The sequence below is a fragment of the Xiphophorus hellerii genome, chromosome 1 (assembly GCF_003331165.1).
Source record: "Xiphophorus hellerii strain 12219 chromosome 1, Xiphophorus_hellerii-4.1, whole genome shotgun sequence".
Taxonomy (NCBI): Eukaryota; Metazoa; Chordata; class Actinopteri; order Cyprinodontiformes; family Poeciliidae; genus Xiphophorus; species Xiphophorus hellerii.
In genome coordinates this window covers 31,337,201-31,351,968 of record NC_045672.1, presented here as the reverse complement: position 1 = coordinate 31,351,968, position 14,768 = coordinate 31,337,201, and the positions used below count along the sequence as shown (strand labels likewise).

The following is a 14,768-nucleotide window of genomic DNA, read 5'->3' as shown; positions in this document are numbered from 1 at the left end:
TGATGCTTTTTTGGACCGACGTTATTTGCAGTTGAACTCACACGCCGTATTCTTCAACAACTTTTTAATGACACATTGCAAATCCATTACTCTGTACAATAAAAACAAACGGTTGAAGTACTGACTAAATTAAATGTTGCATGTTGACCTAATTAAAAACCAGGAGGAAACAAATCTGGAACAGAGAGTTCAGTTTTAAATTGTGGAAGAGGCCTAGTCAAAGTAAGCAGGTTATCTGTGGTTGCTGCTGCTGGCCTGGCTGGAGCTGGCAGTGGAGTGAGCTTCTCGGTACTGTTGAGTCCAGCTCTGCGGATCCTGCTCAAGAAGCTGAGACAAACCAGAATAACCAGTTAGAGAACATTCTGGATTAAATCCTGTCAGAGTAAAACAGAATTAATTAGGATTAATCTAATAAGATAAGATAAATCTTTATTGTCATTGTCACAAGAACAACGAAATTTAAAAAGTGCCACCAGTCAGTGAATATGCTTAAAAACAAAAAATAACTGTCTCACAATTCACACACAATGTAAGAAATAACAAATAACTGGAAAAAATAAAAAAATAATAATTGTCAACTAATTTACAGACGAAAAGAAAAAGGCCATTTACTGAAAGAACAACACTCAGAGCATACAACTGTTTCATGTACATTCTGCTTTCCAATTACTAATCAGTTAATCCCAAAGGATTATCAGATCTTTGGGATTGTTTTGATGTTTAATTTTGTGAAAATAAAAAGTGTCTAAAATGCAGAAGAACCTTCCAGCGTTGGTCCAAATAAAGCAAACATAAGCAGAGTCCAGATTATTTGACACTTTTTCACTCCCAGTGTGTTTTGGCTTTAATCCCAGCATAGAGAGTTTAGGCTTTTTCTCCAGATTGATGAGCAGCGGGAGGTAAAATCATTTCTTCTCTCCTGGATTACTGTTATGGGCTCTTAGGCAACAAAATGTTTATTTTCTTATTTAAAACAGAACTGAATTATTTGTTTTTGTGCATCTTTGTGTTTTTATAATATTGTACAAAAGCAGAATTTTCCAGTTTTTCATCCGATAAATCGTCAGATTAATTGATCAGTAAATGAATCGGAAGCAGAACCCTCACCTGACCCATGAACTCCAGGATCTGGGCTTTGGACACCTCCATGTCGGACCGCTGACCCCAGCGAAACTCGTACTCCACCGGTTCTGTGTGCGGGACCCGAACGTACTCCAAGTACCTGCAAACAGGAAACTGTGAGTTCATGACGGATTTATTACGTCATAAATCCAGAAAAACGTAACAACTAATCAGAAACCAGCCGACTTGCAGCGCCACCTATCTGTTCTGGGCTGCAATGACAGGAAGTCCGGCTCGGTTATGGTAGCTTTGAGTTTTTCCATTATAATTTACTTTTATTTTGTTAGTTTTAATAAGTCTGTAGAGTGTATTTGTTAGTTATTATTAGCCAATGTTGTTTAGTTTTTATTAGTTATAGTAGTAGTTTAGTTAATTTTAGGTGCAGAATCCAAAAAGGTCAAAGTATTGTTATGTTGGCATTGGTTGGGTGATGAATCCTCAGCAAGAGAAATAATTTTTAAAAATTCATTAAAATATTATTGAACAACAGTTGGTTGTTTCCTCCCAACTTTTCCGTTGCCACTTTGCTAGAATAAGTGGAGCGCCGTAATTTACAAACTGCTTGTGTAAAAAAATAGTTTATATATATATAAAGAAATATTATATCCATAATTACATTATGCTTAGTTTCAGAAACATAGTTATAGTTCCAGTTTTATCAAAAATGTTTTCTCCGTTTCAGTTATTTTGTTAGTTTTAGTGAACTGTGGTAACTTTGGTCCAGGCTGCATCGTGATGTTTGCAGTGGGAATGCTGGCCGGCCCCTGGGCTGCAGGAGCCGCCTGCTCTCACACTGCTGTTAATCTGTGGTGTGGCATAAACCAGAGTCTATGGTCTGACAGAAACTGGCTCTGAACACACCAAGCTGTGACCCGAGCTGGACTCGAACCGACGACCTCTCGGTTGGAGGCTGAACCAACAGCTGGGTCTGTTTGGTTGACGATACCGAGGCGAAGAACCTTTCGCTAAAAAACCCGCAGCTGCAGCTGCAGCCTTACCTCTGACGCACAAATTCATCGGTGATGACTTTCCTTACGTCACCAAACTCCTCGTGTCTCTGCCTGGAGGGATTTATGTCAGAAAAAAATCAAAACAAAACAGTAAACATGTTGGAAAAAACTTAACTTCATGTTTTTCACCAGCAGTGGGCACTGCTAACTAATCAGCTAGCTGCAGCTAATCATAAATATTAGCTCTGCTAATGCTAAAGCGCTATAACAAGCATTAAAGAGGATTTATTATGCAAATTTCACATTTTGCTTGTTTTTGTACTTTAATTTGGGTTTCTACAACTCTTAAAAAACAGACTTAAAAAAAATTAAAAATAAAACCACGCAGCCATTTTTAGTAATAAGTTCATATTTTTGGTGTCTGGAAAACGAGCCATTTCAAAAACCTCTGATTGTTAAGTCACAATAGATGTGCAATGCGCTGTTGCCTAGCAACCCAAGCTATTGTACTTATTGTTATCTTGATATCTTCTGTCCATTTATTTTGTTCCTGTTTCTTGTTTTAGATAAAGTTGTGGGGAAAAAAGAGAGAGGAAACAGAACTCACCCACTTCCAAATAAGAGCATGAATATAAACTACAAACTTTATTCAGCAGAAGGTTTACAGAACAGCTAACTAAATTAGCATTTTAGAATTTCTCCTGAAAAACCATCTTAGGAGAAACTAAGTTCACTAAACGTTTTCAAAGTTAGCAAAGTTCTAACCAAAAAATGACCTCCGCTAGAAGAGCATTAGTAAAAGTGTGTCCACCATTGGTCACCATAATTAGAAACCAAAGAAGAGGAAAGCTAACGGCCTGAAGTGGCTTGTTTTCAACCAACAAACTGAACACTAGCTTAGCAGCAAGCAAGTGAAGCTGCTGAAGGTAAAAACTCGTCCTTACCCGGGATCAACACGCAGCTTCTTCAGAGTGTTCCACATCAGGTCTGAAAAAACAAACATTTCAGTCTCATTTTGGTCAACAAATAATAATAATAATAAGGTGAATTAGGGTTGGGTGATAATGTGCTGACACTGCATCATTAAATCCATCATGAAAAAAAACACTGCTGCAAAGTTTATGCCAAACATCACAATATGCTGATTATATCAGTTAACTTCCTGCTTTCTTTGTTTCTTTCTCATCTGTGCCTCCATCATAGAAACATCTTACTATCATTGTAGATAAAAATTTAAATATGTGGCTATAGGGGGTAAATTTCAGTCAAAAAAAAAACCCTGAAATTTTTATTTTAATTTCACATACTTAAAAAAACGTGGATATTCTGCGATGTCAAAACGTCGTCCATTTGCAAAAAAAGAAATTGAAATTTTCCATTAAATGAAACTGAGAAATTCTCCTGTAGTGTAAAGTTGGACATTATAACATTTCAGCAATACATTTCAGAGATGAGCATCTGGATTTTTTATTATTTATGTTCATTAAAGAAAAAACATCACAACATCCCTAATATTTCTAAAGTAGCACCACAAAATAAAAAAATATTGATAGCAAAAATCAAGAAACCATTAAGGAATTGATTAATGCTACTTATGCCGTTTTCAAAATAATTTAATCCAACTAAAAAAAACTGTTTAATCTTAAAGTGGATCTGTGTGGTAAAGTTGGAGATACAGGGTCAAAAGGCACTGCAGTTTCTCCTCCTAAACACTAGGGGTCACTGTAGAAGAGCCTTACACACTGAGCATTAGATTGAAGCCAAACAGAAATCATTACCACCCAACTGTATATGGAAACGTTGCATCATGAGACTCACTCTCTCTGACGACGCCTCCTTTCATAAAAATAACACTCAGGATCACAAACAGCAGGCCCATTTTCGGGTTGCTCGGACGCCTACAAACAGAAAAAAAATTATTTTTTAAAACCAAACATTGGAAGTTGTGCTTAAACTACAGAAACTATGCGCTGATACTCACTCCACTGGCGAGGGTCTGGCTGTAGAGGCGTCCAGATTATTCACCAGAACATACATGTGATTCTTGGAGTCAATTTCAACCAGTTTTAAGCCAAACACCTGGTAGAAAAATCAAATATTAATGCCAGATTTACATTTAATCTTATGACTGCATGAGAGCAGATTTTACCAACCTGTTCAAATGTCTGCATTGCCCTCTTTATGATCTCGGGGTAGACGGTTCTGTAATCCTTAATGACGTGTTTAACAAGGTCTGGGAAGAGAAACGAGCCGTGATTTAACATCACACCACTGAAACTTTCTCCAACCCTAAAATATAAACAGAAATTATTTTCTATTTGGGATTTTTTTACAGTAATAAATATTCATTTCCTTTCCTGCCTGAAGACAGAAGAAATAAAAACCTTAGACAACATGAGATTCGCTCCAGAGGTCTGACTGTTTTGTCTTTTGTTGTTCTTTGGATGAGCTGCACTGAAACGAATTTCTCTGAGCTTCTGTTCGATGAAAATAAAGCCTGACTCTCTACAAAGTAAACTAACTTATGAACACAATGATCTCTGCAGATAAATTAAACACCATCAAAGCAAATATTCCAGTCAGAATATTAAAAGGCGTTTCATCAAAATGCAGAAAACATTTACAATCTGCTGAATATTCTTCGTAACCTCCTTCACAACATCCATGAATCTGCTCTGCTCCTCCGTTTCCTTTCCTCTAACTGTGGATCAAACAAGTTGTTGGTTCCATTCCCATGTTGCCATGACGATACTCTACCTGCTCTGCGCACAGGAATCTTCTTCTGGTCCTTTACCAGGATGTACTGCACCACCTCAGCAGTCTGCATGAAAGTATATTACATTAACATTGCCTTAATTAAACAATCCTCCCACCGGGAGGAGGCCCAAGGAAGACCCAGGACGCGCTGGAGGGACGATGTCTCTCGGCTGACCTGGGAACGCCTCGGGATTCCCCCGGAGGAGCTGGAACAAGTGGCTGGGGAGGGAAGTCTGGGCCTCCCTTCTGAAGCTGCTACCCCCACGACCCGACCCCGGATAAAGCGGAAGAAAATGGATAATTAAACAATATGTATCTGTACAATTCACCTGGTGTACAGGTGCACCAATTAATCAGCTCTCATTTCCATAATTCTTGGTGATCAGCTGATATTTGCACGTGTACCTTTAGAAATATCTTAATATTTTTAATATATGAAACCATTTATTTTTACAAACCAAACATGTCTGGGTGGCACTGTGTTACCTTCTGATCGACCTGTGCAGCTGTGAGTTTCTCCAGCCCCCTCTGGACCTGTGACGTGCTCGGCTGAGTGAACGTTGCATCTTCGTCCTCCTCCTGCGTCATGAAGCTGTTGGACTGCCGCTAAATAAAAACACAGACACACCAAGAAACGTCCCAATCTGAACACAAACTGTTACAGTTTCATCCCAACGTAAACAAACTTCAACGTCAGTCCACATGAGAACATGAGTTATGTTGGCACTGGGTTTTTTATTCAGGTTGAGCTGTATCAGCACTCCCCAGGCCTTATAGACTCAAAAAAAGATCAATAAAAAATAAATCACATTTTATAAAAGCAAACTTAAACCACAGATTTTATTTTCATGGCGTTACTGTTAGCATCTGCATGCTATATTTCTTGCTAGCTTAAAAGGTTTATAACTTTCTATGCATTTTCATTTCAATAATTCAGATGTTTTTAGTGTCAATTTTTTTATTTTAGTCTAATGAAATGATTATATTAAGAAAATTATTTTTTTAAAAATACTTATTTGAGATTTTTTTTATCCGTATGTTCAATGTGTATCTGGACCAACTTGAATCCATTGTAATGCAAACATACTTACTACTCAAATCCAGATTAGATCATATAAAATATGGATTATTTAAATACGGTTTGTGGTCTGCTGTGGTCAGTTGACATGTCCATTTTTAAAGTATTGAATGGCATGCAATTTTTATGCATTTTCTGGGGGTTCTATCAATAATCTAAAACCCAAAATGGTTGATGGACAACATGTGATATGATAAATTACATCGTTAAAGTGCTGAAAACGTTACATATTATTCTGAAAATAAAATGTTTATTTCTTATTCCGTGATCTAAAAGATGATGTTTAGAAACTCAAACTTTTCTAAACATATGAAGAGCTGAAAATTTACCCGATGAATTTTCATGCTTTCTTGGATCCTGGGGCTCTGTGTCTATTTAGTTTTTGTGAGAAACAGAAAAAGGCCAGGAGCGTGACCTGGGAAACATGGCGGCGGAACCAGCCTGCTCAAATAATCCTGCGTGTTTTTAACACTTACTTTACTCTGAGATGAGCTTTGTACGTTAGATAGCCGTTTTCTTTGCGTCATGGCAGCTCAACGTCTGAAAGAGTCATTTTAAGTCATAAAATGAGCTTGACTTGAAACACAAACATAAACAACACAGACGGAAGTGATGCACGTTAGCTGAACAGAATGTTAGCTTGTTAAACCACGTATAAACAATAAACAAGTAACGTTCTTACCGACGGAACAATGTCTAAATCCCAGTAGAGTAATCGCAGTTTATAGAAAGAGGTTTAAATATTCAACTCACTCACTAAATGAACCGTTTCTATGAACACCAACCGGTTCTTCTTCTTCTTCTTGCTTTGTTTTATGGCGGTTGGCAAGCAACTTACTGATGTGCATTACCGCCATCTACTGGAATGGAGTGTGGATCGGGATGCTATATATATTCTCCAAAAAATCAATCAATCAATAAATAAATAAATAAATTGAATAATGAATAAATCTATCAATTTCGTTTTCTTAAGGTCATTTATTAAATAACAAAAATATTCAGAAGTAGAAATTTTGCCCAAAATATATTGTATATTTAACAGTAATTTATTTTCTTGTAATTTACATTCTAATTCCCTTCTCTCAACAGAATATTTAGAACAGAACAACAAAACATATTTTTCTCTTCTTGAAGACAAAAATCACAATTTCCTGTTGGATGTTTTCCCATTTTAAATAATGAACTAATATTTAACCCTGTATGACCACCAACCGGTTGTTTCAACCAACTGTCGAATTCCCTCGATTACTTCCGCTGATGACGCAAAATCCCTGCGTCTAGAAGGATCGCAATACGCCAAGATCATCGCCATGTTGGAAGGGGTGACGCTGGTCATAAAAAGAAAACAATAACATTCAAATGAATTGATGATTTTCAACTTTTGCTAAGTTAAAAAGATTGGCTCTTACATTTTTAAACTAATTAGATAATTTAAGAAATTACCAATATAATTTCTCCTCAGAACAGTGCTGCTCAGGAGCATCTTCAGCTTCTCTGTCAGACGCATGTGAAGTAGAAAATATTTTATCATTTATCTTAACAAAACTATATCTTACTCAATTTTATTATGGCTGGGAATTAACTAAAGCATTAAACATTAAACAATCCGACCTGACGAATGATTTTAGAAGAATAAAGACTAGAGTGATCAGGTTATCCAGCAGGAGGCGACATCGCTGCAAGAGATGCAGATACTGCAGTTAAACTAAAAGAGAAGAAGAAAAAGAGGAGGAAGGAGAAGAAGGAAAAAAGGTTAACATTAGAGACAGTTATAAAGTAAGTATAACATAAAAAGGAGATTTTAGCTTTCCTATAAACAACTTAAAAGTGTAGAAATGACGTGTCGACTGTCTGACTGGCTGTAACGTGCATTTATTTGAATAAAAATAGTTATGTGTGGTTATTTAGAGCTGTAAAGTGATCCTGATATTTGATTAAATGTAATGAAACTGTAACCGGAATGCTAGTTGTTAGTTAGCCGGACTGTTGATCAGCTTCATTAACGTGTTCAGGTGAGTGAGACTCTGTCCAGGATGTTCCAGCGGACTGAGCTGCTGGCCGCTTTTACATAGACTTTATTTATAACAACAACTGACAATATCAGAAAAAAACAAAAAGTCAACAGAAAGACAGCTATACCTCCTTATAATTACAATAATATCAAGTAGAACAACTTTCAGGTTAAAAAGAGAGAAAAAATATTTTTATTCACATTTGGAAGAGAAAAAAACCATCTTGCTGGATGTGACGTCACTTTTAGATCACAAAGCTGATCGCCTTTTGACCTCTGTCTGTCACAAAGTTCAGACTTTAGCCTCCTGATTGGATCCGGGTTTTATGCAGTTTGGAAAAATCTGGAAGTTAAGACTTTTCCAGGTCTGCAGGAGTTCAAACTTTAATCCTTAATTCACATCGTGATAGTTTCATCCATCCATTAATCCATCTGTTTATTCATCCATCCATCTATACTTCTATTCATTCCTTTGTCCATCCATCTGTCATCCAGCCATTCATTCATTCATTCATTCATTCATTCATTCATTCATTCATTCATTCAGTCGTTTATCCATCCATCCGTCCATCCTAGTGGAGTTCTCTAGTATTGTTTTTTTCTCCTCCATCTTTCCATTTTCTTGTTTTTTTGGGGAATTCCAACATGTAGCTTACTATTAGCTTACAGTTAGCTTGATGTTAGTTTAATGTTAACATTAGCTTGATGTTAGCTTATTGGCTAATCTTTTGCCAAACCAGCTCTGATGTGCTTAGCGTAATTGTTTTGTTGGAACATATAATCACGCTCAGGTTTCAAACCTCAAGTTGAAGAATCTGAAGGTTGTTCATTCTGGACCAGAACCACTGCAGCTGTTTGACATTTGTTTTATTCTACTTTATGAATATTTCCTCTCTCTTTGTTGTCAGGGTGACTGTGGTTGTATGTAGAACCTCTGGAGAGCCAGGATGCCGCTGGAGGTCCGATGGCCGTTCCCACAATGCCCTGCGCTGGCGTGGCGGGTCTCCAGCTCCTTCATCATGGGCATGGTGGGAACGTATTCCTTCATCTGGACCAGTAAGTGTTTAATCTGTGACTACAAACAACCATCCAGCCATGCTAGCAGAGCAAGCAGCCACTTTCTGGTCTCCATCCAGAGTACATGAACTACATGATCGTCCACAACCAGGAGGTTCTGCTGGACCTGATTGACCACCGGCCGTCAGACACGCCCCTCATCACTTTGTCCAATCACCAATCCTGCATGGACGACCCGCACATCTGGGGTAAGATCCGGGAAACGTTGGCGGTCCGGCCCTTAGTGTCGTAACCAGGAAGTAACGCTGTTCGTTTGGAACAGGTGTCCTGAAGCTGCGGCATCTGTGGAGCTACAGGAAGATGCGATGGTGAGTTTTTATTCTCCACCGTTTCTCCTGGCGATGCACCGATTCGATATTAATATCTGGACAATAAATCAACAACAAATATATATCAGGATAGACACAGGATCATTATCAATAGATAGAAAATTCACTGAACTCCAACGTAGGGCTGCACTGCATTCTGGGAGATGTAGGCAGAGTCAAGACTTTACTTATTCACAAATTAGGTCGAGCAGGGGTGTCCAAACTTTTGGTCACATGGGCCAAAATCGACAAGTCAATAGACCAAAAAAAAAAGTAATTAAATTAAATAATGATAATAAAAATAATAGAAAGATTAAAATAAAATTTTAAACCCAGTTATAGGGTTTTTCAGCCATAAGACTGGGCAGATCTATTCAGTCTAATTTTATGCTTTATTTTTTATTTTACTTTATTTTTAGAATTTCTAATTGCTCTTTCTCAACCATCTGAGGTTTGTTGCAGTTTATTTTTTACATGTTTGACCATCAACATATTGTTTCTGTCAGTTTCAGTTTCTTTATTATTTATTTTACATCGGCTGCTCTACTCCTAATTGAGCCGACTGAACAAATCAAAGTTGTTTCTCCTGGAGTTTGACCAGCTTGTGAAGCTGCTGGTGTATTTCAGTGAGCTGTACTGGTGCCGAGTTATCCAATAACTTCAAACATTTCAGTCAGTTCAGCTGTTTTTCTGTATCAATCAGTATCAGTTGATGATAAACCTCAGATATTGGTATCTGAAGTGTAGAAAGTGGATCGGTGCATCCCTAGTTGCTCCTCCAGTCCAGATTTTCCCTGTGAGTAACCATGGAAACCTCTGCGTTTGGACCGGACAGGACGCCGACAGCGTCTGACATCTGCTTCACCAGAGAGCTGCACTCCCGGTTCTTCAGCCGAGGAAAGTGTGTTCCTGTCTGCAGAGGTGAGTCCGAGCAAAGCCCCAGTTCCAGTTTCTGCACAAATAAAAGACGCAGTAACAGTTTGTCTCCTGCAGGGGACGGTGTTTACCAGAAGGGCATGGACTTTGTCCTGGAGAAACTCAACAAGGGAGAATGGGTCCACATTTTCCCTGAAGGTTCGTCAGTAATTCATGTTTTAGCTGCTGGATGTTCTTTGGAATCAAAATAAAACTTCCTCTGTGTTTTATTCCTGGTTTAACAGGGAAAATCAACATGACGGAGGAATTTATCCGCCTGAAATGGGGTGAGTGGAGCAGCCTCTGTACCAAACACGGCTGTTGTAAGCGATTATTTCAGTGAGCAAATAATCTACCGATTATTCAGATCATTAAAATATTTTTCCATTTTTTTATTCTCTTCCTGCAACTGTCTGAGGCTCCTCTGGCGCCCCCTGGTGGCCCCGCTAGTAAAACACACTAAAACAAAACACACTAGTATAGCTGATAATATGAAGCAAAGCCATTTTTCTATCTGTCTCCTACTGCTTGCACTCTTCAGCCTGACCCAGAGTCTCAGCCTTTAGCTGCTCCAGAACTAGGCATCGGACCAGGTTCTGCTGGTTCTGCCCCGGTCAGGAAGTGGAGAACCTCTAAAATACCTCCTACGTTGAGTGAATCATTGGTTCTGTTGTGTGTTTCAGGTGTAGGTCGGCTGATAGCAGAGTGCTCTCTGAATCCCATCATCCTGCCGCTTTGGCATGTAGGTGAGTAAACCGACAGTACGAACACGTTGCATGTTTTCATTTACATCAGGAAGGCTCAACGCCGGCGGACAGAAAGACGATTCTTTTACATGCCATCCGTAGCCGCGATGCTGCGGTAGAGATGCTAACTGAATGAAACCTGGAGATGTAGGTGTTATTAATTCAGTGCCCCACAGCAAAGGGAAAAATAGTGCAGGAAACCTGTTTAAGAACAACTCAAAACCACTATTTTCTTGCTCTTTGAGTCCACACTCAGACTCGTTGCCATAGTAACTGACCACAAAGCTACTTTCTGTTTTTTATAAAATAGTTTTATGGTTTATGGTCAGTTCTCTTGATGGTATTAATTAATTTTCCTCTGGATGTTTGTCTTTGCTCCCAGCTTGTTTCCGTTCAGTGAGTGTTTTCTCTTTCCTCTCCTCAGGTTTGACCGACGTCCTGCCAAACGAGTCGCCCTACATTCCTCGGACCGGGAACGTAAGACCTTTGACCTTGATGTGTTCTGGATTTTGTTCTGCTTCTGTTGGTATTAAATGTTGTCTTTTCTTCCAGAGGATCACGGTCCTGGTGGGAAAACCTTTCAGCGTCAAAGAGCTGGTTGATTCGCTCCGAGCTGAAAACAAGAGCCAGGTGAAAACGACAAACTGTTTCTGCTTTTCAAGGGGAAAAAGAAAACCAGCAGCAAATTTAAGAAAAATGTCTGAACTAGGAACGCACTGAAAATATGGCCCGATATCCACATCCAAAATTAATATTATTGTAATTATATTTCATAACCAATATAACACTTATTATACACATTTCCTGGTGGCATTGACTTATTTTTTCTGATGTGTCACTATGTACCAATTTAATAATTATTTATTTACGTCCCGTTTAGTCGAAACCTATCAGAGGCCTTTTTATTTAACCCCGGTAACATTAAGGAAGAAATTTACATGCAGATTTAACACATATTATAATTCAATAAACATTGGATTATGGAGGACTGAAGCTGTCAAAATTAGCAATAGACATAGAAAAGCGTAAATGGTTTGATGAAGTAATAATTGTGCCAAATATTGCTCCAAAAAATAACTTATTTGATTATTATTTGATTAGTAACAAAGATTAATATTTAGCACTTTTAATTTGATTAATTTAACATAATCCCAATTTCTTTTCATTTTATTTTTAATCTTATTGTTTTGTTAGTTTTCATTTTTATTTCACTATTTATTTATTTTTTATATTCTAGCTTTAGATTTTATTTTTTATTTTGCTTTTACTTTTTATTTTAATTATACATTAATTTGTATGCTAAAGTCTTGCTCTCTCTCACTCTCTCGCAGCCTGACTGAGCTGCAGACATTTTAAACAGCGTCTGTTTTCTGTGGCGTAAATTAAACTTTATAACCATAGGCGTAAATCCCAGGGGGATCTGGGGGGCCCGGATCCCCCCAGTCTTAAATCATAAAAGGAACTTTTGTATTTAAACAATAGAAAAATGAAAAGGCAAAAGAAACAAAGAATAAAATAAACTCGCCATTCATCTAAGAAAAAAATAAGGATGAATTTTTAGTCAGATTGAACACATTAAAAACCTTTCAGATAAGAGGTATGGGACTAATAAGATACATTGATATCAATTATTAAGGTAAACTCTACGCAGTATTGTTAACGTTTCATCTACATATTTTTTATGTTAAATTTCACTGTAACTTTTTCAACACGCTTAAGAAATCTCCATGTTTATTGGAATTTCCTCCCTTGGTTTTAACCAAACTCTTGTTTTAGATGGAAATGAGGAAGACGTTGACCGATTTCATCCAGACGGAGTTCAGGAACCTGAAAGCTCAGGCTGAAGGTCTCCACAGACAGATAGAAACCAGATCCTGAGGCTCGTTTCCCCTCCAAACAGCGAGCAGGACGGACTGACGGACGGACAGGTCGACAGACGGACGGAGCAACGGATGTAGCGTTAGCCTGGTCAGATGCTAAAACACGGTTTGGACTCTGGGTCGGGTCACTAACCTTCTGCTCTGGACGACATGCTGGATTTTCAGTTAAATTATGAAGAAAACGACGATCATCAGCGATCGTTTTCTGTATTTTGAAGAAACAGAATCTCCAGTTGTTAAATAAAAAGCATGTTTTAAAGTGAATTAGCGAACAGCTGCTGTGATGCAGGTTGATGGCTGATCGTTTTGAATGTATGTTGATCCAGAAATTGTTTCTTCTGTGGATTTTTAATCATTTCTGTTCCTAGTTTTCAGATCAAATCCAACCTGTGCCTCTATTCACCTCACTTGTTTTTACATTTGTTATTCCTAATTTTTAATTCTCATATTTAATTTAAAATCATTTCTGCTTTGATTTAGCTACGTCAGGCTAGCAGTTTACGAAGGCGGCAATTTAAAATACATTTATGTTCTTTCTTCACTGTCTGCTTCGTGTTTTGATGTTGATTCTGATGGAGAATTCGACGTAAAGCTGCTCTTTAAGTGACCAGGAAGTGTTGTGCAGTTAAAGCGCCTGTGGATTTACAAGCATCTATAAACTGATGTCAGTCCTGATTCGTTAACGTGCCAAAGCATCAGCAGCTAAACACCTGGTTCTGTTTATATCTTTCCATTTCCATCAAGTTTTCTCTAAAAGTTGGACTTTTTCTGACTCTATTAGCATCTAAATCTAACAGTTTTTACACGCCTCGACTCACATTACATGATCTGATTTTATCACAGCAGCTTCCGTTTAGATTTTGACCCCATTTAAATGTTTTTCCTCCAACTACTTCTATGTTGATTTAATCTTCACACGTACAATTTATACATGAAAATATTGAGATTTTTCACTTCTTTCATCCTGTTTTATGCCAAATAATACGTCACTCTGCAAACCCATTACTCTAATTTTACTCCTCTTATATGTTCAACCCTTAATTTTTCCATCAAAACTACAAACTGACGTCTTTAGCCTGTTTTATCTTTTATAACTAAGGTAACTTTTCACGCTCGTTTACCTCAACGTTGTGCCACATGTCGGTTAGGGAACCGTCTGGTTGATTTCTGGTCTCTGTCTGAGGTCAGAGGTGCTTTAATCTGTTTTCTGTCCTCTGGTTTCTGATTCCTGCTCGGTTTTTCGTTTATCTCTTTGCTGCAGCACCGATCACTATCACAGTTCTGGCTGAATCGCTTTTACAGCCTGGCAGTTCAACACCAAACACTTGATTTGTCATATTCTTGATGGGTTTTTTTATGGCCATTATGTGAAGGTTTTGGGAAAGTATTGATGTTTGGAAAATGCTGGATTTTCTGTAGATCTACTAAGTTTTTGAAATTAGCCCCAGCTTTAATGCATATTTTGTATAAATAGAGAGTATTTTATCCCCAGATTACTGACTTTTCTAAGGGAAACAGAACATTAATTTCCCATTATTTTAAGTGAATCACCTTTCTGTCATTGTTACTCTTTCCTCCTGTATGCTTTCAATAAAGCATCTGACTTTTAAAGCTGTGATTTGTCTTTGTTTTGTACCCTTGTTTCCATTCTAGCCCCAGGATAATCATATATTTCTAAAAGATATTTTAGAAAACAAAACTTAAGCTCAATTTTATGACTGAGTTGAGGTATTTTGATGTCAGAGTTTATAAAACTGAACAAAAACACAGAAAATATTTTAAATATGTGTAGACACTAAGCCAGGCCTCCAGCCTAATATAATATAGTTTAGCTTATAACTTATCTTAGTTACTTATGTGTCGCTCTTTTAGTCGAAGGAAAGCTTAAACAAAGTTAACCAGAGAAAGGGTTCTATTCCCCCGG

General features: G+C 37.7%; 2 protein-coding genes across 6 annotated transcripts; one reads left to right on the top strand and one right to left on the bottom strand.

Annotated features, from left to right (window-relative positions):
• Window positions 1–47: 47 nt before the first annotated feature.
• On the bottom strand, window positions 48–6,760 carry ndnl2 (necdin-like 2). Of its 4 annotated transcripts, none has more exons than XM_032566609.1 (11): window positions 6,661–6,760; window positions 6,384–6,447; window positions 5,316–5,435; window positions 4,830–4,893; window positions 4,226–4,305; window positions 4,054–4,151; window positions 3,891–3,970; window positions 3,017–3,059; window positions 2,121–2,183; window positions 1,108–1,222; window positions 48–327 (listed from the first exon to the last, which is right to left on the bottom strand). In XM_032566609.1, exons 2-11 carry the CDS (start codon window positions 6,432–6,434, stop codon window positions 232–234), a joined length of 810 nt encoding a protein of 269 aa, XP_032422500.1. In that variant the 5' UTR covers window positions 6,435–6,447; window positions 6,661–6,760; the 3' UTR covers window positions 48–231. The 4 variants fall into 4 exon arrangements, with proteins under 4 accessions (XP_032422500.1, XP_032422501.1, XP_032422499.1 ...); XM_032566610.1 differs by having other exon boundaries at window positions 6,665–6,748; XM_032566608.1 differs by having other exon boundaries at window positions 6,590–6,742.
• An 856-nt stretch (window positions 6,761–7,616) lies between these two features.
• tafazzin (tafazzin, phospholipid-lysophospholipid transacylase) lies at window positions 7,617–14,459 on the top strand. Of its 2 annotated transcripts, XM_032566607.1 has the most exons (11): window positions 7,617–7,683; window positions 8,827–8,974; window positions 9,055–9,183; window positions 9,258–9,303; window positions 10,139–10,224; window positions 10,297–10,377; window positions 10,464–10,505; window positions 10,902–10,964; window positions 11,389–11,441; window positions 11,517–11,594; window positions 12,741–14,459. In XM_032566607.1, exons 2-11 carry the CDS (start codon window positions 8,866–8,868, stop codon window positions 12,840–12,842), a joined length of 789 nt encoding a protein of 262 aa, XP_032422498.1. In that variant the 5' UTR covers window positions 7,617–7,683; window positions 8,827–8,865; the 3' UTR covers window positions 12,843–14,459. The 2 variants fall into 2 exon arrangements, with proteins under 2 accessions (XP_032422498.1, XP_032422497.1); XM_032566606.1 differs by having other exon boundaries at window positions 10,139–10,377.
• The last annotated feature ends 309 nt before the right edge of the window (window positions 14,460–14,768 follow it).